Below are 27956 nucleotides of genomic sequence, written 5' to 3'. Positions count from 1 at the left end.
CATAGAAAGAGGACCAGCTGTGTTATTTGCGTCATATCTTTGCTCCTCGATTGTAACAGATAGGGTGTCATTGATGGCAATGGAGGAAGGTAGTTGGAACCATCTGCCAAGTGTCATTTTGTTAGAAGTTTTCACTTATTTGTCTCAAAAAGAGAGAATTAGAGCTTCGTCGACGTGTAAGCAATGGCGAGGTACACTGTTTCATTCCAGCTTCTGGCCTACAGTCCATTTTAGGCTTAAAACTAAAGATGAAGATAGTGTGTTACGAACTCGGTACCAGCTTAAACATTTTGCAACGAAATTGCGTAATGCTACAATCAGCTTTGACGCAATGGATTTGATTTGTGTACAGGAGGCTGCAAGAATAATACAAACACTTCGTAAGAATGAATCTCTTCGACGTCTTTCCTTACAGCCAAGTCATTGCAGGTTTGAAGTTCCTGACAGATTTGCTGGTGATAGGATAACTTTTATCGAAAGGTAAGTGTATGGCATCTGTTTGGTAGAATATTTAGCACTGCGTATAGAATGTCGAGTGCTGCTTTCCTTATCGATAATGGAATTATTCCTGGATTGTTCATGCAAATATATTGACAGCTACATGTCATCGATGTCGTAACATATGTCACTTAGTTCCATGTTATGTTAGCGAAAAGTCAAGAAATTGTAGCCGTGCTCATGGAAAAACTTGTCGAAACAGTATGCAGATGTTAATATACGAAGGGTTTGTTAAGAAATTTAATAACAATTACGTAACAAGAGTTATTTACTATTCAATTGCTTCTACAGAGTGACTTGTAATATAAGAGATTTAAACTTAACGGAGTATCTTAGATATTTAGTCTATATCCTAAAATACGAAACATCAAATTGGTAATAATGATTGCAATGTTGCATACATTTTTTCTCTCAATATTTGGATCTTAGATATTTACATACTATAATACATTAAAGTGATTACTGTTCATTTATACAAGTAATAATAATAATAATTCTCATTGTTTACACATGTACGCCTCTACACTATAAAATCGTTTTTTTTGTGGTATGGGAGACAAATGTGTGAGAGTCAATTTGTCTTTTATTCAAGATGGTCCCAATGGCCCTCTTTGCAAAACAAAATTCTTTTTGTATTATTGCTGCTGGAGTATCCCACAAACAGCAATTCCATGCTCTAAGTATGGTTCAACTAGAGCACAGTACACTATTCATATGTTTGTTAGCATATCGTGAAAGCTGTTTCATAATAAATATCACATTGCTTAGTTTGCATCAGACATTATGTATTGTCCCCATTCAAGCTTGTTGTCAACTGAATTATCAAAAATTCTATAGTACTAACGCCAGACTTATTTCATCTATGAATATGTCTATGTGATCTTCCTTTTCTCTATTTGTGAACAATGTGAACATTCTTAGATATATAATAAATTATTCGGTGTGAGCCACCATACTGTTATTTGTTGACTTCTTTCCAGTGTTCAAAGTCGTTTTCTACATTCAGTGTCATATCAGCAGCATGCAGCATTTTTTCAATCCATCTCATTGACTTCAATATTATTTAGAAATGGGTTGAACAAAAGAGGCCAAGTAAGTTACATATCCTTGAGGCGCACTGTACCATGCATATTAACCCTGTTTTCAGATATAAATCCAGATTTTTTGTCACATATTGCTTTCTGTTTACTGACATAAGATTTCATTCATTGCACCGCATGCCCACATACGCCATAGCTGAAAAATTTTTCAGTGAGAATAAATTTCCTTTATTTCTGTCAAAGATCACAAAACTTTTGGTCTGTCAGCATTGACCATCTTCAGACCTGTTCTGTAATATGTCCCATAATAAACCCATAGTGGCATCATCACAAAATATATTTCATATTAATAACTGGAACACATAAATATTAATTATTTGTTATGAATCAATTTAATAATTTGTGCTGTATGGGCTAGGGGTTCCTGCATGACCATTGTGGATTTTGATAGAATTTTGTGTGCACATTTGCACATTAGTAAAGTTTCACGACACACGTTCATACTTGCAGAGATTTAGTCACTGACCCCGTAGTGCTGCTTTCAACAGTGTGCTCCTGAGTTTTCAGCAACTTTGGGATATATCTCCAGCAATATTTTCTTGTAAGAAACAAACTAGGCCACCTTTTAGAATTTTTTGTGCTCTCTTAAGCAAAATAATAAAACAGAATTTTGTGAGCAGTTTGCTTTTTCGCAGCATAATTTTACAGTTTCTCAATTTCATTCTGATGAAGACATCCTTAGAGGTGTCGAAACCTTGGTCAGCATACCATAGTTATTTGCAACTGGTTGGGTATCTCTGGAAGTAATTGTGAGATAAAATTGAAACTTTGCAAATAATAGCTTACCAATACTAGGTCTTCAAATACAGGGTGTACGTAAAGTCTGGGTACACACAACATTCGATATACAAATCATGAGTGACCCGGCAGACATCAATATGGTAATTGAATTCTTGCCATACCCATCCCAGCATGGCATCGTCGACTGTGGCAGTCCCTTCCCGTACTCTCTTCCGGAATTCTGCTACATCACGTGCTAGAGGTGGCACAGATCTTTATTGTGTTCCCACAGAAGTCACACGGAGTGAGATCTAGTGATCGAGGAGGCCATTTCATGAAACAGCTGTCCCCTTGTGTAGCACGGCCAATCCATCAATGCAGCAACTCCGTGTTCAGGTGCCTACGAACTTCACAATGAAAATGGGGTGGAGACCTACCCTGCTGAAAGATGAATGGAAAGTCCGAATGTATTTGAGGCATCAGCCATTGCTGCAACATGTCAAAGTAGGAATATCCAGTGTCAGTGCTCTTGGCGGAGAAGAATGGCGCGTACAGTTTTCAGCGTGACAAGGCACAAAAAACATTCACCTTTGGGGAATCGCACTCAAATTTAATGCATTCGTGTGGATGTTTTGTACCCCATATTCGACAATTATACCTGTTCACTTTCCCATTAGTGTGAAAAGTGGCTTCGTCGCTAAGAATTAAGCAGTCAACAATGCCATCCCCATCCTCATTAATTGTTGCAACTGCAAACAAAACTCAAAACACTTGTCTTTGTTGTCGTCATTGAGCTGCTGCACTAGCTCCATTTTGAACGGTTTCATAGACAGCTTTTGTCGCAGGACTTACCACACTGTCATTGGAGCCATTTCGACTTCACGGTAAGCAAGACGCACAGATTTCTTTGGACTCCTTATGAATGTGTCTCGTATGCGCTCCACATTCACTTCACTGTCACTGGGAAGTCCACTTCTCTTTGCTGGGCACAAGCAACCCGTTGTAACGAATTAGTCGTGCCAGTGGTAAATGGCCTTCCTTGTTTGGTGGCTTCTTACCGTACTTGGTTCTGAACATCTGAACTCCAACACACAGAAAGATCGCTCCGCACTTGAACTCGCCATGTGTGCGACTAGCGCTGACTGTTGGCAAATTACGAAACTACGCTGTGGCATTATACATAAAATAACTTTCAAGGTTTCTCTTCTAAATGACATGTGAATGATATCTGTACAGTGTTTGGCTCTTGTGCAATAAATAATTGAAATCGTTCCTGGACTTTATGTACACCCTGTATAAAATTCCATCCTACTACTGTTTTCCAGTAGTTTACAGATTGAGGGCATAGTTGATGATTTTTGTAAAAATACCAAAAATGTGTGTGTTTGCCCAACTTCTATGAAAATGAGTTTCCTGCAAAGTCTTTTAAACTATATTCATTAGGAAGATTGTGTTCTAATCCACATAAAAAAATAATTTGGTTTCACAATGCGGACATATAAGGTTCAAAAAAACACGAAGATGGACGAACATTCAAAATACACCTGTGTTCTGTCGGTATTCTGACATCTTTTATTATGTTCTACAGTTGTTTAGTAAAACTCTGGGGAAGGTAATATCAAAAGTCCTGAGGCCTAGGAAGTGAAATAGTCAGAAAAACTAGAAAGAAGTCTTTTCTGCATAATACAAAATATAACTAGTTATAAATTTCAAAATCTAACTATGCATTACCATTGTACTGCACATCATGGTAGTAAAATTGTTGCATAACAGATGAAACACTTATATAAACTGTGCTCATGTTTTAAACCACTGTATAAATTTTGGCGAAGTTCATAGAAATCTGACTTGACCCTTTTTTTGGAAAGGTTTCTCACTGTACAGGAATTTGAGTATGTCTTTATTGTGCAATGCTATTGATGTACTAGTCTTATTCCAATTTGAAATATAGCACATTTTGTTTGCAAATTTTGCAGATTTTTGGAACATCAGTGTACTGATAGAAAAATTATATACAAGTGTGTAGCTGTGGTCCATGGTGGCTTAAACATTGCTGTTTTCTTTTAAAGTGAGAAAACCAGCATTACTTGGCCATAGGGCCCATGGCTGATAGCTGTGCAAAAGCAGCTGTGGGTGGATTTTCTTACCACAGGTTACCAAGTGTGATACGGGTTTCTTTACACAGGATCTCCATCCTGATGACCCATTTCTTTGGCAGAGGCCAAAGCTGGAAGGAATCTTTCTTAGGATACCAAGCTTATGTTTACTTAAAGTTACTTGAACTTCTTACAGCTTTCATTAATTTACTGTTGAATGTCATGAGCAAAACTTTACTGCTATCCAAGCGAAATCACTTATGGTGCTGGAACAACTGCAATAAAGTGCTGTTCTGGAACGCAGCACCTTTCACTTCTTGGTAGCCAACTGGGTCATGTTGGAGAACAAAGCTTATTAAAGCATCCTCCTGCTCAGCAGAAGTCTCACAGATAATTCCAATCCACCAGTCCTTCACATAAATGCACACAGCATATTGTCCTGACTGAAGGTTCGATGCTGATCTCTTTCACTACTGTCACTAATTTTGGCCAGAGACTCTGCTGGTCTGAAGTGTTATTTTTTCAATAGCCAAAAAATTGTTTTCTCTAGTTTAACTAGAGTATAGTTCCACTAGTGTGTGCCCATATTTAAACCTGTTCTTGTAACACTTCATTTCAGTTTATTCTTTGATGATGAAAGAAAATTTAATGCCATTAGAAGCTCAGATTATTAGAGCAACAAAAAAGATAAAAACTATCCTTTTTATTGGATTCTTCATTCTATTTCATTTTTCATAAAAAGAATTTTGTAGAGTTAAATGCTTTAGAGATGTTTAAAAACTCAAAAAAGACTGCTTACTAGTAGTTGCGTTGACAATCTCATTTCCTAGTCATCGGGAGTTTTGATATTACCAGAGAGTAGTACACAATTGTAGATAATAAAAGCTGTCCAATATAATTTTAATATCAGTTGAATATGGCCATATTTTAGTGCACCTTCATCTTGTTGTCAGTTTTAGACCCTTATGTGCTCACACTTCAAAAACATACCTAGTTTTTTAGTTGGTTTAGAACGTGGTCTTTCTAATGAACTTGGTTTAAATGAGTTTGCAGACAAACTGACCACTTCACAAAAATGCCATGTGCACTACCACCTGTCCGAGTCAGTTGTGGGTACAATTATCTCCTTTAATCCCTGAAGTGTGCTAATCTGCTCAATAAAGCAAAATCTGGGACCAGGAGGTTAGGATCACCTCTCATATTTTGAAGATCAGAAAAAATGTGATAGGTTGTATCCAATCTCAATAGTATAAACCAAGGCCTATGTTCAGATCATTAGCTGGACCAGGTGTATTTTTACCCCCCCCCCCCCCCCCCCCCGACATCATCATCCTGTAATCATGCAAATGAACTTGACCAAGGAGACAATGGGCACTCCCCTCTTGTGATTCCTGTGGCACCATCTTCAGGAACCACTCTGCACCTGGCTGGTGAAGCAGCGCCCTCCTCCAGCATCTATTGGTGATGGGGTTCCTTCCTGGAAATCCACAGATTGTAGGTTCTGCACCAACCAGTGGCTGAAGGAACCGTGTTCTGCCCATTCCTCTTCCATTCCTTCACTCACAGTGGTTAAACTATCACAAGAATCTTGACTGCCAAAAGTTGTGAAAGAGGTGGGTGCAGAGAGGGAGGAGAAATCTCTGGAGGTGACTCCTTCAGTGACCTTCTGGGCTTCATGCCGCAAGATGCGTGCCACAGGACTGTCGGACTGAACATATGTTCATTGATATTCTCCACCCCTGTCATGTAGTCAATAATCCTGGGTCGTGACCTGCCTCCTGGCCCCTCCACACCTAATGAGGACACCCTCAACATGATGATCCCATGGAACTGCAATGGATACTACTGGCACTTGCTAAAACTAAACTAATTTCTTTACGAGAAACAAACTTCAGTGATGACCATTCCCCAACTCTCTGAGATTAATGTGCATTGTGCATTCTGTTGGAACCACATTGCCACAGAGGGCATCTGGAGACGTCTGTACATTGATTTGTGCAGATGTTTTCATTGACTGAATTCCCCTCCATTAAACATTGCAAGTAATAGCAATGGAAGTGCGAATGTCAGCAGCGATCACCATTTGTAACTTTTATTTACTTCCTGACAGGGCACTCTCTTGAGATGACCACAGTAATTCAACTACTCTCCCTCTCTTTCCCACTGCTTGTGGACTTAAATGTACACCACCACCATCTGTGGGGAAATGCCACTTCTCCTCGGTGACAGTGCTCCTGCCCACTTCAGCACTCCCCTTAGCACATTTTGGGCTGTTGGCCTTGCGATCTCTTCCCCCAATCCCATGGATTTGATACTACAGTGGTCACTACATGGCCATCTTTGTGACAGTGGCCACTTTCCAGTAGTACTGACACTTCCTTGTTACTGACTGATGGACCAAGTACCGTGTTGGGCTCTACAAAGAGCCAACTGGTATTTGTATACTTCTGCTGCTGTCTCAGGCCGCTCTGTCAGAATGCAGTGACAAGATTGTGGGAGATGCCTGGGACATGATCATGCATGCCACTGGAACAGCTATTCCCCTTTCTGTAGGTCCCCCCTCTGCTGCTAGTTGGTGCCATGGTGAGTCAAAGACTTTCCAACAGTTCTTCAGGATAGTGTAAGGCCCCTGCAACATCTCAAGTGACATCCTCTGCAGACCATTGTCTTCACTTTTAAGTGGCTTTATGCTATGGCTTACTATCTAATTAAATGGTATAAGAAGAAATGCTGGGGGTGCTACATCTCTTGCTTGGAAAAGGTATACCACTTCACGTCAAGTGTGGACCAATCTCCATAGTCTTTGACTGCCAAAGATGAAAAACTGTTCCATTTCTTTCTTCATGATGTGCGTGTTCACACTGAACGCCTTCTGTCCCACTTTGTGACAGTGTTGGCATTCTCTTCTAGTCCAGCTACCTTTTTGAATGTGTAAAAGTCAAGCTGTGGGCATCTCTATAGCCACTCCCCCTCCACCCACTTCTCAGTTATGGCAAATCATAAAATAAAGCTTTTAGTGATTGGAAACTGCATCAGGCTCTAGACCAGGGATCCCCAAAGTCTTTTGGACAAGTGACCCCTTTTCCAAAATGAACTGTTACCTCAGACCCCCATGGCTAAATTACCTACTTTTAAGATCAACCCCCTTATTCATAATGGTCCGCTAACTTAAAACAGCTGCTACAGAGTGTTATTTTTCATTCCGACTTAGGTCAAAGAAGAAGACAGAGTGAGAATTAGCAATGCTTTAAGTTAGCAGACTATTATGAATAAGGGGCCTATCTTTAGTTTTTTTTCCTATTGATACAAAATACCTAGGTACTAAGGTACCTCGTCGACCCCCAAAATCAGTTTTCGTTTATGTCGACCCCTAGGAAACCGATATCGACCCCAAGGGGTCGATATCGACCACTTTGGGGATCCCTGCTCTAGACTTGTCACACGATACATTCCCAGGCCCTCATTTGATTCATAATATGATCCAACATCTGACTAGTACTTAAAGATCCATCTATTCTGGACCTTCAAATGTATTTGGAAGAAAGTGTTTTTTATGTTGGGTTCTTGAATCATGGGGTGTTTCTTCCCCCTATCAGTGCAGTTTATGAGAAGGATGTTTCACAACCACCCATCTGATTAGGTTGGACTCGGCATTTTCCTAAATGCCAGCACCTCATTGCAGTCTTTCATGACATAAGTCACGCAACATCACTTGGTGCCATCACATTTTACTTACCCTCTATGATTGGGATTTTCAAGGCTTACTATCAGTATTTATCCCAGTAGTACACCAATCAGCTCCCAAGGGTTGCAAGAGAACTGTGTTTTGCAGTGTTCCAAGCTGAGTATTAATCTTTCTCATCACTATCAGTGGGCTAGTGAGCTTTGTCGTACCACTCCTGCTGTATGTTGAAGTTTCACATTTACTGCAGCTCCCAGTCTGTAGTGTTGGCAAAATTCCAGCTCCAAGGCACCACCTGCAGGGTTTTTCCTGTCACGCTTTCCCATGACTTCCAGTTCTCCTCTGTGAAAATGCAACTCGTACATTTTTATCATTGTACCACAGTCCATCCTGATCTGAAACTGTACTTGGATGTCCAGAGCTTTGACACCATTACAGAGTCCCTACTTTTGGGACTGTTATTTGATAAAAAGTTGATGTGGCTGACCCATATTCATCAACTTAAGACTGGCTGCATCCGAAAGCTATGTGCTTCTTTGCCCACACCTCTTTGTATGCTGATTGTGCTACCCTCCTCAGTATTTACCATGCCCTGGTCTCATCCTGTTCAAACAATGGTTACCAGGTTTATGCCTCGGCGGCATTTTCAGCTTTCGCGTTTATTGGGCCCTGTCCAATCATCATAGAGTAAGACTGGCCGCTGACACTTTCTGGTCTAGTCCCTTAGACAGTCTCCTTGCCAAAGTAGACATCTTCCCCCTTCAGTTCAGATGGTAGAAACACTCTCACAGTTAGGTCTCACCATCCAACAATTTCCTAATCATCCAACTTACCAAATTATTGTTGCGTACAAGTGAAATGGGCCACAAGGGGCATTGACTTCCTGATACCCGTTCTTAAGTGGTCTTACCATTTGTAATGTCTCTTGAGCTCTGGTGCCCTCACACACTTCATTGTGGTGTATGAAACTTATTCAGCCACTGATCACTTCTTTTGCCGCACTGGTTTCTACCTTTTGTCCACTAGAGGGTCCACAATGACCTGTGTGGTACTGTCCCTCCCTCATTGTTACTCCTCTGGGTGTCCACCCAGATGGGTTCTCAGTTACGCTGACTGGGATGGGTTCACCTCTGCTGTAGTCCTTAGCTTACCATCACAAGGTAATATTGATGCAGCTGTTCAGCATACAGCAGCCATTCATGGGGCAGCCAACCAAACTGTGACCTCTTCTTCAGGATCCCCCGTCTGAAGACGGAACCCTCATAGACCCTAGAGATTGCTGCGGCCATTAGACACCGTATGCAGGCTCTCCAATGCCATAAGTGGCACCCTGCACTGGATCACCTTAGTGCCTTTAAATGACTTCGTGCCTGCATCAGCTACCTCATAAAATGATGAAAGCAAGAATTCTGGGAACAGTACGTGTCTGCCATTGCATTACATATCTCTCCATCACAGGTATGGACAAAGGTCAAATGCCTCTATGGCTTCCAGTACCTGCAGTTGTACCAAGTATTTTTTTTAGATGGTGCCATTTATACTGATCCAGGCACCATCGTCAAACATATTGCTGAGCATTATGCTCACGCATCTGCATCTGAGAACTACTGCCCCACCTTTCGGCTCATAAAACAGCAGGTGGAGCGGAAGCACTTATCTTTCACTAACCGCCACCTGGGTGCTGTAGCCTATTGCTCTGATATGGCCCCAAGGCCAGTCCATGTCCACAACCAAATCCTGATGCCTCTCTCTGTGGATTGTCACCATCACGTCCTTGCCCTCTTCAATCAGATCTGGAATGAGGATGAGTTCACATCTTGGAGGCATGACAGTTCTGGTGCTGAACCTGGGTAAGAACCCTCTAGAGACAGACAGCTTTTGCCCAGTCAGCCTTACCAACATTCTCTGTAAGTTGCTCGACTGCATGGCTAGCAAGTGCCTGCATTGTCTCCTTATTTCTTGGGGCCTTTCGGCTGCATCTCAGGACAGTTTTTGCAAAGACCACTCCACTGCTGATAATTTGATGCACCTGGAGTCAACCATCCAGATGACATGTACACATCATCAGTATCCCACCACTAACTTTTTTGACCTACATAAGGCTTATGACGTGACATGGCATCATCAAATCCTTACTATGTTACATGATTGGGATCTCCAGAGTCCACTCCTGATTTTTGCCAATAACTTCCTGTCGCACTTTACATTCTGGTTGAAGTGGGTGCTTCACTCAGTACACCCCCCCCCCCCCCTGCTCTGCCCCCCGTCCCCATTCCGTATCCAAGAGAACTTGGGCCGCAGGGCTCTGTACTGAGTGTTCCCCTCTTTCTGGTGGCCATCAATTGTCTAGTGGCAGCTGTGCGGTCTTTGGTATCGCCCTCTTTGTGTGTTGATAATCTTAGCTTTTATTGTTGTTGCCAATCATCGCCTACAGGGTGCCATATGAAAGGTGCAGTCATGGGCTCTAACCAATGGCTTTCAGTTTTCAGCCACCAAGACTCAGGTTATGCACTGCTGTCGCCATTGTACTGCCCATCCACACCCAGAGTTTTCCCTAGATGATCAGTTAGTGCCTGTAATTGAGACACACCACTTTTTGGGACTGATCTTATATTTTCAGCTAACATGGCTGCCCCACCTTAGCTGACGTAAGTTAAAATGCTGGTGACTCCTCAGCACACTATGGTGCGTCAGGAAGACTTACTGGGGTGCAGATTTATCTATCCTTTTGCGACTCTATAAAGCCCTGATTCTGTCCTGTCTTCATTATGGGGGTCTTGCGTAGGGTTCAGTATCACCCTTAGCATTGCAGATACTGGATGCCATTCACCATTGTGGTGTCTGACTTGTGACAGGAGCCTTCCGAACTAAACCTCTGAACATCCTACTAGTTGAGGCTGGAGTCCCTCCATTACCTATCAGGTGCCAACAAGAGCTGCTGAATTACACTATATGCTTTTGTAGCTTTCCTGAACATGCCAGCTACTATGTCAATTTCCCTGGAAAGGCCCCCCCTGCAGCCCCAGGGGTTAGAATAGGCCCGAGGTATTCCTGCCTATCGTAAGAGGCGACTAAAAGGAGTCTCACAAGTTTCGGCCGTTGTGATAGTCTCCTGTAGGGTTTGACCTCAATCTTTCAAAATTTTCCCAAAGAGCAAGCCAATTTAGGAAGGGCACCTTACATGGTGCATCTTGTCCATTGTGCATTGAGATCTTTAGCCCACTTTCGCATTGTGGCATTGCAGTCCTGCTCATCCTCCATCTCTCGAGTGAGGGCACCTTCCTGGGTGTTTCCTCCACCGACTACGCAGTGTAGTTTTCTGCGCCGATGATGACCATGAAATTCTTTGCACTTCATATCCAGCATGATAGCCAGTCCATCACCCTGGGACATCGGGCCTCCCAGCAATGGCCATCCTGTGAGGTGGCCTGTTCTGCAGCTGGGTGGTGCCCGTGGGGAGGGCCCCTAGTCGCAGTGGGTGGCATCAGGGCAGATGATGCACAATGAAGCGTGCCATGTCATCACTTCTGGTGATCAAACTCCAGCAGTCTCTAAGTGTTCCAAGTCTCAGTACAATGCAAGGAAGTATGATCCTAAATCATTCCCCTCCCTGGCCACACCATGGGAGGAGCGCCAGGCTAAGCATGGCAGCTAACCTTATTCGCCACGTTACCTCTTATGTATGAGAGCTGATGGGGCCTCCTTTGTGTCAATGAAGCCTCAGTTTTTGTAGAGCATTTAGAGGACAAGTTTGGGAAGGTGAGGGGCTTGTCCAAAATGTGGTCAGGATCAGTCTCAATAAAAACGGCATCCTCTGCCCAGTCACATGCATTACTCACTTGTGACAAGCTTGGGGATGTTTCTGTTACCATCACACCTCCTAAGAGCTTAAATGTGGTCCAGGGTATTGTATTCCACAGGGACCTTCTTTCGCAGTGTGACGATGAGCTGCGTGCCAACTTAGAGCGACGAGGAGTTCATTTCATCCGGTGCGTTCATCGGGGTCGAAGGGATAATCAGGTTGCCACCGGTGCCTTCATCTTGGCCTTCAAGGGTGACACATTACCGCCGTGATGTCAAGCCATATACCCCTCCCTCTGTGCGGACCTTTAAGTGCTGGAAGTTCGGGCATATGTCTTCCCGCATCACATGTCGAGATTGTGGATGTCCATCCTATCCCGTGTGCCCTGCCTCCCAGCTGTGGAGAGCATCATTCCCCTTGCTCACCAGACTACATGATTTTACAGCGAGAAAGGAAAATCATGGAATATGAGACCCTGGACCAACTGACCTACACTGAGGCCAGGAGGAAATTTGTGCGCCTACATCCTCTTGCTATGACCTCCTCTTATGCCACCGCTACGAGAACAGTTGTAGCCCCATCAGTTAAGTGAGATCCAGTCGGCTCTCAGAGCTGGAAGACTACACCTGCCCCCTTGCTGGTGAGGGGCACTTCCCTCCCTGTTGCTCCCGCACCACCTACGTCGGGAGCACTGTCCCACCAACCATCTGGGACACCAGTCCCCACATACCAGCTGGAGAAGTGTAAGTCTTCTTCGGCTTCTCTCAGTTGAAAGGGGTCCCTTGGGTCACTCGGGTCACTCCTTTCCCAGGCTCCTGCTAGTGGGAAAGATCACACACGCCAGTGGCTGAAGTGCCCAAAAGCACCGGGTTGTAGGGCTTCATGATCATCCTCCATGCCGGAGACTGAATCAGTGAAGCCCTCCCAGCCAGAGAAACCCAAGTATCAGTGAGAGAGATCCAGAAAGAAGACCCCCAAAACCAAAGGAATTGCGGTGGCACCCACACCACTGCTGCCTACAAGTTCTGTGTCTGAGGATGAGGTGAAGATTGTGGCGTCCGCTGAGGACCTAGATCTCGCCAGACCTTCAGACACAATGGATATAGCCTATTCAGGAAATAGGTCAGTGGCAGCATGTGACCCTGAGCATAGACTGCCTTGTTCAGTGTTTCATGCCTTCCCAGTCTCACGATCATGTCATCCTCCAGTGGAATTGCAGCAGTTTTTTCCACCACCTGGCTTAGCTATGGCAACTGTTAAGCTTTACACCTGCTTTCTGCATTGCCCTCCAGGAAACCTGGTTCACAGCAGCAATGTGGACCCTTGCCCTTCAAGGCTAAAGGGGATAATACAAGAACCGTAGTGAATACAATAGTCAGGTGGAGTTGGTGTTTATCCCCTGAACTCGGTATGTTGTGAAATTGTGCCCCTTCAAACTCCTCCTGAAGCTGTGGCTGTAGGGTACAGACAATGCAGGAAATAGCTGTCTGAAATGTATATCTCCCTCCAGATGGTGCAATACCCATGAACGTATTGGCTGCACTGATTGATCAACTCCCTAAACCTTTCCTACTTTGGGAGATTTTAACGCCTATAACCCCCTTATGGGGAAGCACCATGCTTACTGGCCGTGGCAGAGATGTCAAAAATTTACAGTCCCAACTCGACCTCATGGCTCATGGTAGTTACTCGGCCATTGATTTATTAATTTGCAGCTCAGGACTTCTCCCATCTATCCACTGGAGAGCAAATGATTACCTGTGTGATAGTGACCACTTCCCCATCTTCCTGTCACTCTCCCGGCATCATGCCCATGGACGCCCACCAAGATGGGTAGCCTTCATCTCTGCTGTCACCATTGAATCTTCCCCATGTGGTGCCATCGACGTTGTAATTAAGCAGGTCACTGCAACGATAATTTCTGCGGCAGAAAATGTGATACCTCGTTCTCTAGGCTGCTCCCAGTGACACAGTCCTATGGTAGTCACTGGAAGTCGCTTAGGCAATTAGAGCGCCGGCCAACCCTACAGTGACATAAGCGGCACCCTTCCCTAGAACACCTAATAGCCTTTAAGTGGCTCCGTGCCCGCATTCTGCTTATAAAACAATGGAAACAGGAGTGTTGGGAGAGGTACTTGTCAACCATTGGGTGCCATACATCACCTTCCAAAGTGGACGAAGATCAGACGTCTTTTTGGGCTCCAGAACCGAACAGGTGTCCCAGGCGTTAACATCAATGGCGTGCTCTCTGCTGAAACAAATGTGATTGATGAGCACTGTACTCGAGCCTCTGCGTCGGAGAACTACACCCCAGCCTTTCGCACCCTCAAACGGCAGATGGAAAGGAAAGTCCTCTCATTCACTACACGCCACAGTCCCATTTACAGATTGGGAGATCCTCAGTGCCCTTGCACATTGCCCTGACACAGCTCCTGGGCCAGATCAGATTCACAGTCAGATGATTAAACATCTCTCACCTGACTACAAGCAATATCTCCTAGTCATCTTCATCCAGATCTGGTGCAAGGTGTCTTTCCTTCGCAAATGGCAGGAGAGCATCATCATTCTGGTGCTGAAACCCGATAAAAATCTGCTTGATGTGGATAGCTATCGGTCCATCAACCTCACCAAGGTTCTTTGTAAGCTGCTGGGACATACGGTGTGTTGGCAGTTGGGTTGGGTCCTGGAGGCATGTGGCGTAGTGGCTCCATGTCAGGGCGGCTTCCGCCAGGGTCACTCTAGCACTGACGATCGTGTGCCCCTCGAGTCTGCCATCTGAATAGCGTTTCCCAGATGCCAGCACCTGGTTGCCGTCTTTTTTGACTTAGGTAAAGCATGCGACACGACCTGGCGACATTGTATCCTTGCCACACTGTATGAGTGGGGTCTCCGGGGCTGGCTCCCGATTTTTATCTAAAACTCCCTCCCACTCCATACTTTCCATGTCCAAGTTGGTGCCTCCCATAGTTCCCTCCATATTCAGGAGAATGGCGTTCCGCAGGGCTCCGTATAGAGTGTATCTCTATTTTTAGTGGCCATTAACAGTCTCGCAGCAGCTGTAGGGCTGTCGGCCTCCCCTTCTCTGTATACAGATGACTTCTCCATTTTGTATTGCTTCTCAAGTACTGATTTTGCTGAGCAGTGCCTACAGGGAGCCATTCACAAAGCGCAGTCATAGGCTCTAGCCCACGGCCTCTAGTTTTCAGCCATGAAGTCATGTGTCGTGCACTTCTGTCAGCGTCGTACCATTCATCCGGGACCTGAACTTTATCTTAATGATGATCCACTCACTTGGCTACCTCACCTTCGTCAATTTAAGCGGAAGTCTGGCAGCACCTCAATGCCCTCTGTTGCCTGAGCAACACCAACTGGGGTGCAGATCGCTGTATGCTGCTGCAGCTCTACAGAGCCCTTGTTCAATCCTGCCTTGACTATGGGAGTATGGTTTACGGTTTAGCGGCACCCTGAGCATTGTGTTTACTCGACCCAGTGCACCACTATGGTGTTTGCCTAGTGACGGGAGCCATTAGAACGAGTCCGGTGACCAGTGTCCTGGTGGAGGCCGGAATCCCTCCATTGCGTATCCGACGTGAACAACTGCTCGCCAGTAGTTCTCCTGAACATCAGAATTACTGTCTCCTTTTCCCACCCGAAGTGTGCGATCCCTTCTTTTCGAAGTGGAGTCCTTCCCTTTACCACCTCTGCTTGAGGTCCATTCACATACACCTCCATGGTGTACACCTCGGTTGAAGCTTTGTCTGGACCTTTTGCATGGCCCGGAGGACTCCGTTACCCCACCGCTTTCTTGATGTGTTCTGGGGCTCTGAAGTTGTTTACACTGATGGCTGATGGTAATTTTGGCTTCGCCTATGTCTCCAGAGGCCATATTGAACAGCATCCCTTACCTGCTGGCTGCAGTGCATTCACTGTAGAGCTTTGTGGCCATATCTCGTGCACTTCAGTACATCCATCTCTGTTCTGGAGAGTTATTTCTTCTGTTCTGACTCCCTAAGCAGCTTACAAGCTATCAGCCAGCCCTACCCTCGCCATCCTTTGGTAGGGAACATCCAGGAGTCCATCCTTGCCCTGGAACATTTCAGTCATTCAGTGGCGTTTGTGTGGACCCCAGAACACGTCGGAATCCCAGGCAATGAACTTGCCGACAGGCTGGCCAAACAGGCTACATGGAAACTGCTCCTGGAGATGGGAATTTCTGAAACTGACCTGCATTCTGTTTTATGCTGCAAGGTTTTTCGGCTTTGGGAGACAGAGTGGCATAACAGTATGCAGAACAAACTGTGTGTCATTTAGGAGAAGTCTTCCCTGTGGGCTTCTCACAGGGAATCAGTTGTCCTTTGTCGGCTCCGCGTTGGCCGTACGTGGCTCACACATGGTTACCTCCTCCGTCGCAAGGACCCAACTCAGTGTTGCTGTGGCTCTCAAATGACAGATGTCCACCTCTTCCTGGACTGCCCACTTTCAGCCGCTCTGTGGTGGACTTTTAACTTTCCCAGCACCTTACCTTCGGTGCTGGGCGACAGTGCCTCAAAAGCAGCTTTAGTTTTAAGTTTTATTTGTGAGGGTGGGTTTTATCATTTGATCTGAGTTTTAGCGCATGTCCTTTGTCCCTCTGTGTCCTCCACCCTAGGGCTTCTAGGGCGGAGGTTTTAATGTGTTGCAGAGTTGCTGACTTCTCCTTTTTTATTGTCGTGGTCAGCCAGCCAAGGTAATCTGCTTTCTTGTTTTTAATCTCTTCTCCCTGTTTCTTGCATCTCTCTGTGGTTTCTTGACCTGTTTTGTCCTGTGTAGTGTTTGTTGCCCTTCTGTCATTCTTCTGGTTCTTCTTTTCCCCTGTTATTGTGCCATATGTCTTCTTTGTCTTCTTCTTTCCCTTGGGTAATTGTTCTGCTGGGAACAAGGGACTGATGACATCGCAGTTTGGTCTCTTTCCCCCTTTTAAACCAACCAACCAACCAACCAACCAACCAACCTGGAAAGATGCTCCAAACCCCACTACAGTGACCCAGAACTGGGTTTACAATTGCTGCACACCTCGAGTGTGTCTGTTGGAAATTGCAACTTCCTCCACTGTCGCCTCTGGTCAGGGAGACATCACATCTGCCCCCACGGCTTGTGCCCCAACCTTCGATTTGTCTCGAAGTGTCCTTTGATCCAAAAGATTCCATTGACTCCATGATTTTTCACTGCCTGTTCTTGGGTCTCCTTGAGATGTATCCGGTTTCAGAAATGGTATTCACCGAAGGCTCAGCAGTTGACGGATGAACAGGCTTTGCATACACATATATATGGTGTAGTGAAATGCACTCTATGCCAAACAGCTGCAGTGTCTTCACTGCTGAATTGACAGCCATTAAACTAGTCCTCAGCCATATTCGTTACTGCACTGGCAAGAGTATCGTAATCTGTTGTGACTCCCTTAGCAGCCTTCAGGATATAGACCAGTGCTGCTCTCCTCATCCAGTGGTTACGGCTATCCAGGATCATGTCTCTGACTTCCATCAAGCTGGATGGCCATTTATTTTCGTTTGGACCCCCAGTCGTCTTGGGATTTTGGGAAGTAAATGAGCTGACCAGTTGGGGAGGCTGGCCACCAGGATGCCAATTTTGGAAATGGGCACCCCAGAATTGGACCTTTGGTCTTTTATACACCATAGATTTCTGGAAGTCTGGAACTCACAATGATCTGCCCTGATCTCCCCAAACAAACTGATGAAATCAAGGAGACCACAAATGTGTGGCAGTTCTTGCTGTGTGCCTCTCACAGGGAATTCACTGTCCTTTCACCCCTGCATTCGCCTTACTTGGCAGACCCATGGCCACATTCTCAGACGTGAGGATCTCCCTCACTGCTGAGGCGGAGCCCGCCTGACAGTGGCCCACTTACTCATAGTCTGCCTTAATTTGGCTGCTTTGAGGCGGCATCTTAATCTTCCTGGCACGTTCCCTTTGGTGCTAGCAGACAATGCCCAATCGGCTGATCTGGTGTTACGTTTTGCCCGTGAAGGTGATTTCTATTCATCCCTGTAATGTAGGGCTTTTTGGCCTCATTGACAATGTGAGGGTCTGGTGGGGGCAACCTCGTCTACACCCCAGGGGTTCCTTGTCAGCCTTTGCTCATTGGGCAGCTTGCCCCTACTCTTTCCACTATTTTCTTCTCTTTATTGTTTTTCATTTCTTGGTTTTAACACTTTGTTTTGACTGATCTTTTAATGACTTGTGTGTGCTGTCTTTTTTTTTTCGCAACAAACAAACCAACCAACCAATCCATTGTGTAGTGCCAGACTTAATTGAATAACACAGAGGGGCCTGCCAAACTCAACACCCATATTTAAGGAAAGGATTACGATCAACATTATCACATGCCTCACTCCATCAACAGTTGAGTTAGAATTTAACCCAGAATATTGGTACATAGTCTTGTGATCAAGAACGTTATGCTTCTACCAGTTAAGCCACTTGCCAGCCAAATACTAGTGATAAAAGTTTGTTCCACCATCACAGTTTTCCATGCAGATTGAACACCACGAAACAGCTGTGCAGTTTATCCTTGACTGTAGTGCCAGGTTTACATTCATCAATTCGATTAAAAATTTTTAAATTTTTCCGTTATTCAGTGACTTTTGATATAGACTGGGTGTTTGCTGGAAAAATGGAAATCTTTGTATTTGTTAAATATTGACAGGACATATCTAGTGTAGCTGTATAGTTTTCATTCATTTCCCTTTGTTAGTTTGTTTGTGTGTGTGTGTGTGTGTGTGTGTGTGTGTGTGTGTGTGTGTGTGTGTGTGTGTGTGTTTTTTTTTTTTTTAAGACACACATCACGTGTCTGAGAAGATTGCCATTTGTGACAGGGATACTGATGAAGATGCTGTCGGACAGTGTATTACCTTCCAAAACTGTAGGAAAAGTTAAACTGGATAGCAGGTCACAGTACTTCAATTTCATAGTGGAAATGTTATTTAGGTGTTTCGAATTTGGATTTGTGAATTTTACTTGAATTGAAGCTTTCTTAGTGACTCACCAATGGGCAGATCCGATTATACGATGTTATGGAAAGCAGTTACAGAACTTGTTTTCCTCGGTGTTTATTCCAACATAAAACAAATCAGTGTGTTGAAATATACTAGCAGAGGATTGTTGGACGTGAAAGAAAGCTTAACAAGAATGACAGGATACAACTTGCAGAGTATATGAGTAAACATCAAACACAGTGCTGAGGACAAAGATGTGGATCACAAATAGAAAAATTCAAAAGCATCATACAACATGCATTAGAGAAGTATGTTCCAAAAATGTCTTAAGGGATGGGAAATAACCATGTTGGAAAACTTCTATGTAAACAAAGAGAGCTTATTCATAGATTCAAGAAATGTCAAACTATAGCTGACAAACAAAAAGTAAACAGAGGAAAAATTAGCACAAGGAGAGCAATGAGAGAAATGTTCACAAAGTGTTGTCAACCAATGTAACTAAAAAGCCCTACGAGGTTTTGGTCTTATATAAAATCGGTCTTCCGAAATTCCCCATGTTCACAAGTTTTCAAGGTAGAACAGAATATCCAGGAATACAAATCTATTGACCTCGTGCTATATGCTGAGTCACAGAAGAAATATGAACACCTAGATCCGGTGGATACGCCATTCAGTTAAAAGACATTGGTGGAAAAGCTGGTGGAGGGGGGGGGGGTGTCATGTAGGCAGCATTGGCTATGGAAGGGGAGGGGGGGGGGGTTCCCAGCAAATCTGTAAATAATTGATGAAACTTGTATAACTGCTGCTATTGCTCAAACTGTTGCTGCTGTTGTAGCAGTTGAACTAATTCCAGTTCGATTTCATACTTGTGAAAGACATGCGCAGAACAAACTGCCCCGTTTCGCAAAACTGCTGTATCTACAGTCTTTAGGTGTGCAAGTCGCCCAATGTGGCATCGAATACAATAAGTAGTTGCCCTTGGCGGCCAAACTTTCCCAAATGGGGGACTTCCGGCCCACAGTGCTGTTTACTCATTTTCGTTTTTCCATTGAAAGCCTCTACATAAAAAAAAAAAAATTATGTTGGTTGATACCTGCAAGGCAAATACTTACCAGATTGGAGAAACATTAACCCAACTGTTATCTGCCCAAGTACAGGGTCCTATCACTGATAACTGAATGCACACCTGCACCAAGCTGGTCTGAATAAAGAACATTTGTGTTTAGTGGAGAAGATGCAAGTGGACAAAGCTCTGCTTTCAACAGCCAAATGTATTCGTATTTCTTGGCCGGGACACTGGCTGCAGGTAACGGTGGCCACTTACTTCATCCAGAAACCGCTAGCACTGAATACAAACACTGTGATGGCGGATTGCACAGGCCCGCGCCACACACATGAAAGGCAAAGGTCCCGAGTTCTGAGTCTCAGTGCGACATACAGTTTTGATCTACCTGCAAGTTTCATTTTAGTGCACACTCCACAGTGAAGAGAAAATTTCATTCTACAACACCTTTCCTCTTCTGCATTGCTTGCCAAGAAATGCAATTCACTGGTGACCATTCTCAAACAATCTGTGGGTATCATGCATTCTGTTGGAACTGTGCTGGTCCTCAGGGGGCATGTGGATGTGTCTGAATTTTGTACGTACAGTTTTCGTTTGTGAATGGATTTCCCTTTGTACCTTATTGGGCACAATAGCAGTGCAGGTGCACATATCAACAATTACCATTTACAACATGTACCTACCTCCAGACCACTTGGCTTGAATTTACTGAGTTAATCTAACAAATCCCACCTCCCCTTTTTCTCCTGCTTGGGCACTTAAGCACATACCACCCTCTATGGTAGAGTACCATTTTTTCTGATAGGGACCTTCTAATTGGCCAGCTTATCACACATCCTCAATGATGGTTCTCCTACCCACTTCAGTGCTGCCCATGGCACCTTTTCACCTGTTGATCTAACGATCTCTTCTCACAACTGTGTAGCTTTGCTACATTGGTCACCACGTGATGACTAGACCGTGGATTTTAGGTAAAAACCTATTTTGTTCCTGAGTTCCTATTTGCATAAAAATTTGTACTTATGCGTTTCATAACTATTTACACATAATAGCGTTAATTCTATAGGACCTAAAAAAGCCTATTTCGACGTTAGTGCCTATTTTTACCTATTTCGGCTTTAATATCCTAAAAAGTGCCTATTTCATCATATAAGACAGTCGCTCCAAGTTTTTCCACACTATACGACAGATGGAAAAAAATATTTTCTGCCCAGCGTGCAGCAAGGTGGCTAGTTGATAAGCGCTTGTGCTTCGTATTTGCCTAACACTTCGGTCTTTTTTATTTTTTTATACTGCTATCCCTGTTAATACCAAATACTCTTTATAGGTCCAGAATGAGATTTTCACTCTGCAGCGGAGTGTGCGCTGATATGAAACTTCCTGGCAGATTAAAACTGTGTGCCCGACCGAGACTCGAACTCGGGACCTTTGCCTTTCGTAAAGTTTGGAAGGTAGGAGACGAGGTACTGGCAGAAGTAAAGCTGTGAGTACCGGTCGTGAGTCGTGCTTCGGTAGCTCAGTTGGTAGAGCACTTGCCCGCGAAAGGCAAAGGTCCCGAGTTCGAGTCTCGGTCGGGCACACAGTTTTAATCTGCCAGGAAGTTTCACTCTTTATAGGTGTTTTATTATTCATACGTAAAAAATAGATCAGGGATCTTTAGATTAAAACCTATTATTTTTCCTAAGCTTCAATTTGCATATAAGTTGGTGCTTAAGCATTTCATGACTGACTAAACTGAATACCGTTAGTTCTATAGGACCTAAAATTGCCCATTTCGACATTGACGCCTAATTTTGCCTATTTTGGCATCCACATCCTAAAAAGTACCTATTTCGTTAATCTGACATAGTTCTTGTGTTTTCAAAGATTAGAAAAAGGAAGTAAACTTAGGGCTTTACGTCTCGTCGAAGGCGAAGGTCGTTAGAGACTGTTTGAAATTCCTTTGCTTGCCTTACTACCAACAACACTCGGCACGGTTGAATGGTCATCCATCCAAGTACGCGCCTAGCGCGACAGTGCTTAACTTCGGTGAGCGAATGGGAACCGGTCAAAGATTTGAGTTACACATTAGAATCGAACGTTGGAGTACTAAATGTTATATTTGAAAATATTTCGTTCGTAGGATTCTGCCCAGCTGTATATTTTCGCAAAGAAATGGTTTCATAGGCCTTAAGCTGAGCACAGATTAAAAAATCACAATGTTAATCGTAGACGCCCTCTATAACTTAAACGTACTGCCCTTCGCGCATTTTCTCGCTGCTGTCTACAGGCAGTCCTATCAAACTACTCTGTTTCGTGAAAGGTATTATACATGATTTTTGCGGTTCGAAAAATAATTTGTCAGTAGTGAGATGTTTTCATCTGAAGCACCGGCAGATTCCATTCGCTTGTTCAGAAGGGGCAGTCATCTGTCAGGTGCCATATGTCCAGCAACGAGTACGGTACTTCCCCTACCGCTCCTATGCACCGCAGTAAAAGGAAGGAAAAAACAGGTCATTGTTCACTTTTTCCCAGCGAAAACAAATCAGTAAATTGTGTAGCGACCGACGTGTTAAGTGTTACTGAGGTTCTAAGTGCAATATAAATTCTAGTTTCTGTGTGAGAATACTACGCGATGCCGAAAATAGCTAGTTTAAAGTCTACTCATATAAGGCAGTGGCTGCAAGATTTTCCGCATTATACAACAGAAGGGAAAATTATTTTCTGCCAAGCATGCAACAAGGAGGTTAGTTGATGTTTTTCTTAGACTTCTTATTTTCCTGTCACTTAGGATTCTTTTTTATCGCTATCCTTTAGTAATACGAAAAACTCTTTATATGCGATTCTAAATCTGGTGAATCCTCCGAAAAAAACAAGTTCTGCAGTGATTTGTGTCATGCACTTGTGGTAGCAAACATCCCCTTTCGGAAACTAGAAAACCCTATTTTCAGAGGTTTTCTTGAGAAGTACAGCCATCAGTCTGTTCCTGCAGAGTCAAATTTACGTAAGAATTACGTGGATTCAGCTTACAATGCTGCATTGCACAGAATCCGAGATGATGTTAGAGAATCGCTCGCGAAATATGGACAGTGGTGTTACAGAATCGATATGTGATTATCTATGAAGGACTATTATCGATAGTTACATTTTATCTTTGACTAGTTTTCTCTCTGCTACTATGTGCAAGCTAGACCACGCCCACTTTCCTCAGTATTTAGGCCGCTCTCCGACGCCCGACTCATCAGTTGGCAGGACTGAACAGGACCACCCATATCTCTGAGGATGTCCAACGTAGTATTGGACGAAACATTAGGAATAGAAGTATTCCATTGACCACGGCCATATAACCCAGAAGAATTATCAACAACAGTACCATCCGGTCGTGAAAGCCTTCATTGTATGAATGGAGTTACTCAAAGATTCTTCTTTAAAACGGGACTTACCTTACATTGGGGCCCACTATACATTTATGGCAAGAATAATTTCACAATTAGAAGGCTCAGGGAGACCTATCTACGGCAACATTTCTTTGCTTGAAGAAGTCAAAATGAAAATTAATGAAGCGCCAGGTGAAGTAGGGGAAAAAGTATGGGGCAAAAATGCAAACGGTTTTGCAGAACAACACTGGCCTGAAGGAGTTGTGTGGAGCTGCCGACATACTTAGTGGAAAATCCAGCATTCCTGACTGCAGCATTCCTGTCCAACATGTGCCGAAGATGAAGTACGCCCTGTTACATCTGTTGATGTAGAATGTTCTTTTTCAGCGCATAAATTGATTCTGACTGACAAGCGCCACAGTTCTTCACTAGTAAATGTAGAAAAGATTTTGGTTATTTATTGTGAAGCCAACTATGGTCAGAATATGTGAAACTACGAATGTATTAATTAAACCATTGCCACATCTTTTTTACGGAGATCTTTATCTTGCAGGAACTCAAAAATATTTGGAGTTACGTTCAACATTAATGTTGTAGATTGCTGTTCTCTGTAGCTGTGTAAATCTTCATTCTCCTTGTTTTAATGACTAATAAGATGTTCATACTGTCAACACTGTCTATTTTAATTTATTTTTATTTTCTCTGCATCATTTTTATTAGATCCTATTTTAGGTTTTATATAGCCTAAATGAACTACTGAGGGAGCCTATTTTAGGTGCCTAAAACACACTTTTTTACGACCTAAATAATCCGTGGTCTAGTGATGACCTTTGTAATGGTGACCACATTCCGGTAATCATGTCATTTCCTTGCCACCACCAGACTGACTGACTCCCACATTGATCACTTCAAAGCTAACTGGCCTTTGTATACCTGTTTTGTTACATTCGCCATCTGTCAGACTGTGTTCGTGAGGTTGTGTAAGCTATCTCAGACATGATCATTCATGCCGCTGGAACTGCTACTCCACTTTCTACAAGTCCCCCCCCCCCCCCTCGCTCTCTCTCTCTCTCCCCCCTCTCCCCCCCTCTCTCTCTCCCCCCCCCTCTCTCCCCTACCCCCCTATCCCTGTGGGTCCGGGGTATTCCTGCCTGTCGTACGAGGCAACTAGAAGGAGTATCACATGTTTCGGCCTTTATGTGATGGGTGAAAATTGGGGAAGGGCGCCTTACAAGGTGCATCGTGTCCATCGGGCATTGAGATCTGTAGCCCACTTTCTCGTCGTCCTGCCCATTCTCCATCTCTTGGGCGAGGACACCTTCCTGGGTGCGTTTTCCGCCATGCGCTATGCAGTGTCGATTTCTGCGTAAACGGTGACCACGGACTTCTTTGCACCTGATATCCAGCACGGTAGCCAGTCCGTTGTGGTGGAGCCGCCATGCACCCTGTTGGTTGTAGCCCCCGTGACCACACAGGGATCACTCTGCTGATGCCTGCGCCGTTAACTCCCCATGTATGTCCAGGGGTAGATGACTATCCCCCTGGGGCATTGGGACTCCCGGCAACGGCCATCCTGCCAGGTGGCTTTTGCTGTGACTGGGTGGCGCCCGTGGGGAGGGCCCCTGGTTGGAGTGGGTGGCATCAGGGTGCATAACATGCGATGAAGCGTAGTCCATCATCTCTTGCTGGTGGTGAAAGACCAGCAGTCTCTAAGCAATCACGAGCTCAATTAAACACACAGAAGTAAGACCCCAAATCATTCCCCTCCCTGGCCACACCATGGGAGGAACGTCAGGCTAAGGATGGCAGCGGATCTTATTTGCCCTGGTACCTTGTATCTTCGAGAGCTGATGGGGAATCTTGCATGACGATGAAGTCTGTTTTTTGCTGAGCATTTATTAGAGGACAAGTTTGGGGAGGTGGAGGGCTTGTTCAAAATGAGATCTGGGTCAGTCTTGATCAAAACAGCATCCTCTGCCCAGTCACGAACATTACTCGCTTGTGACAAGCTGGGGGATGTTGCTGTAACCATCATGCCCCATAAGAGTGTAAATATGGTCCAGGGTATCATATTTCACAGAAACCTTCTTTTGAAGTCCGACGAGGAGCTGCGCGTTAATTTAGAGTGGCGAGGTGTACATTTTGTCTGGCGTGTTGTGGCGGAACCGACTTTAGTTACTTATAAATGATATTGCAGGTAGATCAATATATACATATATGTGTGTGTGTGTGTGTGTGTGTGTGTGTGTGTGTGTGTGTGTGTGTGTGTGTGTGCGTGTGCGCGCGCGAGTGTATACCCATCCTTTTTTCCCCCTAAGGTAAGTCTTTCCGCTCCCGGGATTGGAATGACTCCTTACCCTCTCCCTTAAAACTCACATCCTTTTGTCTTTCCCTCTCCTTCCCTCTTTCCTGATGAGGCAACAGTTTGTTGCGAAAGCTTGAATTTTGTGTGTGTGTTTGTGTGTCTGTCGACCTGCCAGCACTTTCATTTGGTAAGTCACATCATGTTTGTTTTTAGACATATATTTCCTACGTGGAATGTTTCCCTCTATTATATATATATATATATATATAATATAGCAATTCGTTTGATCTCAAAAATGATTATCTTGGCTACTACTTTTTTACTCTGCTAAAGAAATCTCCTCTTGACGTTGTGTTGAAATGTTGTCTGTAAAGTGTGAGTGGCACTAAATTGCACATCATTTATCAGATTTTACACAACTGTTCCTTAATATGGAAGCACTTTTCTCTAGCACAAGGGAACATTTAGTCTCAAAATACTACCCGCGCACAACACTGATGTATGTCTCCTATTAAAATACTTCATGTAAATCGTCCTAAATAATGAGGCTTCGTACATTGACAAATAAGAAATTGATATTACATAATGTGCTGTGAACACTGTTTTTAAAGATTCATTCTGAGTTGAATTCTGTCTTTTAAAGTAGATTCGGCACCATCGGTGCACATTTATTTCCATTCATTTATATCTAACAATATTTATGTTTGTTAAAATTCTCGATTCAAAACTGCCGCGGAGAAATTTTTGCTAAGATGGTGGCAGACAGACGATACTCAATTTGACTGTTGTTATTCTCGATTCCTTTTATATAAAGTTAATATATTTAGATAAAAGTCCTTAAGCCTTTTGCTTTCTATTCTTTAGCATTTAAAAATATTCTCAATGAAAAATGTCATATTTTTTATTCCAGCTATTAGTAAATTCCGCTGTAAGTTACTATCGCTTATGGTTGCGCTCCTAATTGCGGAGCTGAAAATTAACACTTAAAAACATTAATTAGATTGGATTACAATTGAAATAAATAGAAATCCACATCTAGACAATAGCGACTGTATTTTTTCAAATAATAATTAACAATATAGTTACAGGCTTTCTCTTTAAAGACCTCACACGTCTCATGTCCGAACAGTTCATCGGTTATCACAGAAAGAACAACTGAACCACAATTACCACAGATAACAAAAAAAATTATAATTGTTGTTGTCTATGAATGTAGTTCTCTAATAATAGTTTTAATTCACACATAAATTAAATTATTACAGAAATAATGAAATCATTATCATCGTTTTTACACGATACAGTCTTTTTTATACGTAATATCGATCATATTTGTTGAAGTTTGTACACTTAGTTCATTTTGACATCTTGTGGCTAGAACATAGTGTCGTGGATATTACAGTGTCCACCACGGTGCGAAGCATAATAAGGTTGCCACCGGTGCCTTCGTCTTGGCCTTTGGGGGTGGTACATTGCCCAAGAAGGTCAAGGTGATGGTCTAGCGGTATGATGTAAAGCCCTCTATCCCTTCCCCGATGCGGTGCTTTAAGTGCTGGAAGTTTGGCCATATGTCTCCCCGCTGTACTTCCAGCGTCACATGCCGAGATTGCAGACGCCCATCACATCCCAATACTCCGTGTGCTTTGCCTCCCATCTGTGTCAACTTTGTAAATATTGTCATTTTTGTCATTTAAGATGGATTCAGGTTGTTTTGTTTGGTGTTTGTATATTTGGAGTGTTTCAAGGATGTCTTAATTTTCTGCCTTTTGGTGAGATGTGTAGGATTTGACACTTGTGTTGTTAACATGGCGTTTTGTTTCATGCAGGTGGGTGGCTATTGCTGATGTGTGGTATTTTTTTGTTTTTTAGTGCTGCCCTGTGTTCTTGAAGGAATCTGCCTGTCTGACCTATGTAGAAGCAGTCACAGTCCAAACATTCAGTTTTGTACACACATGTGTGAGTGATAAAGTGGGTTTTGTGTGCTGCTGAGGTGGGGTAACTTCTGTCCAGTTTTGTTGTCTGTGGTGAAGGATATGCTTATGCCTTTTCATTTGAAGCCATTGGCAATCTGATATGAAATGTTACCTAGAAAGGGGATTGTAAGGAAGATGTTATTTTCTTCTTTTGTGTGTTATGATTGCTTTGCCATTATTGAGCGTTTGAGGGTGTCTACTAAGGAGCTGTTATAACCATTTGCAATAGATGTTTGTTTCATTATTTCAATTTCTTGTACACATAAGTCTTCAGAGAATGGTAGTCTGATAGCTCTGTTGAACACGGAGTGGAATGCTGCCATTTTGTGGGCTATGAGGTGACAAGATGAGTTTTGGATTGTAGTGTGTGAT

General features: G+C 43.6%; 1 protein-coding gene across 2 annotated transcripts in view; it reads left to right on the top strand.

Moving 5' to 3' along the window:
• Positions 1-67: 67 nt before the first annotated feature.
• LOC124798502 (F-box only protein 33) overlaps positions 68-27956 on the top strand; it is an 80800-nt gene continuing 52911 nt past the window's right edge. For both annotated transcript variants that reach the window (XM_047261939.1, XM_047261940.1), the window contains exon 1: positions 68-480. In XM_047261939.1, coding sequence (XP_047117895.1) covers positions 74-480 — 407 coding nt within the window. In that variant the 5' untranslated portion in view covers positions 68-73. The remainder of the gene's footprint in view (positions 481-27956) is intronic.

The sequence above is a fragment of the Schistocerca piceifrons genome, chromosome 5 (assembly GCF_021461385.2).
Source record: "Schistocerca piceifrons isolate TAMUIC-IGC-003096 chromosome 5, iqSchPice1.1, whole genome shotgun sequence".
NCBI classification, from domain to species: Eukaryota; Metazoa; Arthropoda; class Insecta; order Orthoptera; family Acrididae; genus Schistocerca; species Schistocerca piceifrons.
The sequence above is the reverse complement of the archived record's forward strand: the minus strand, read 5'-3'. Positions and strand labels throughout refer to the sequence as shown.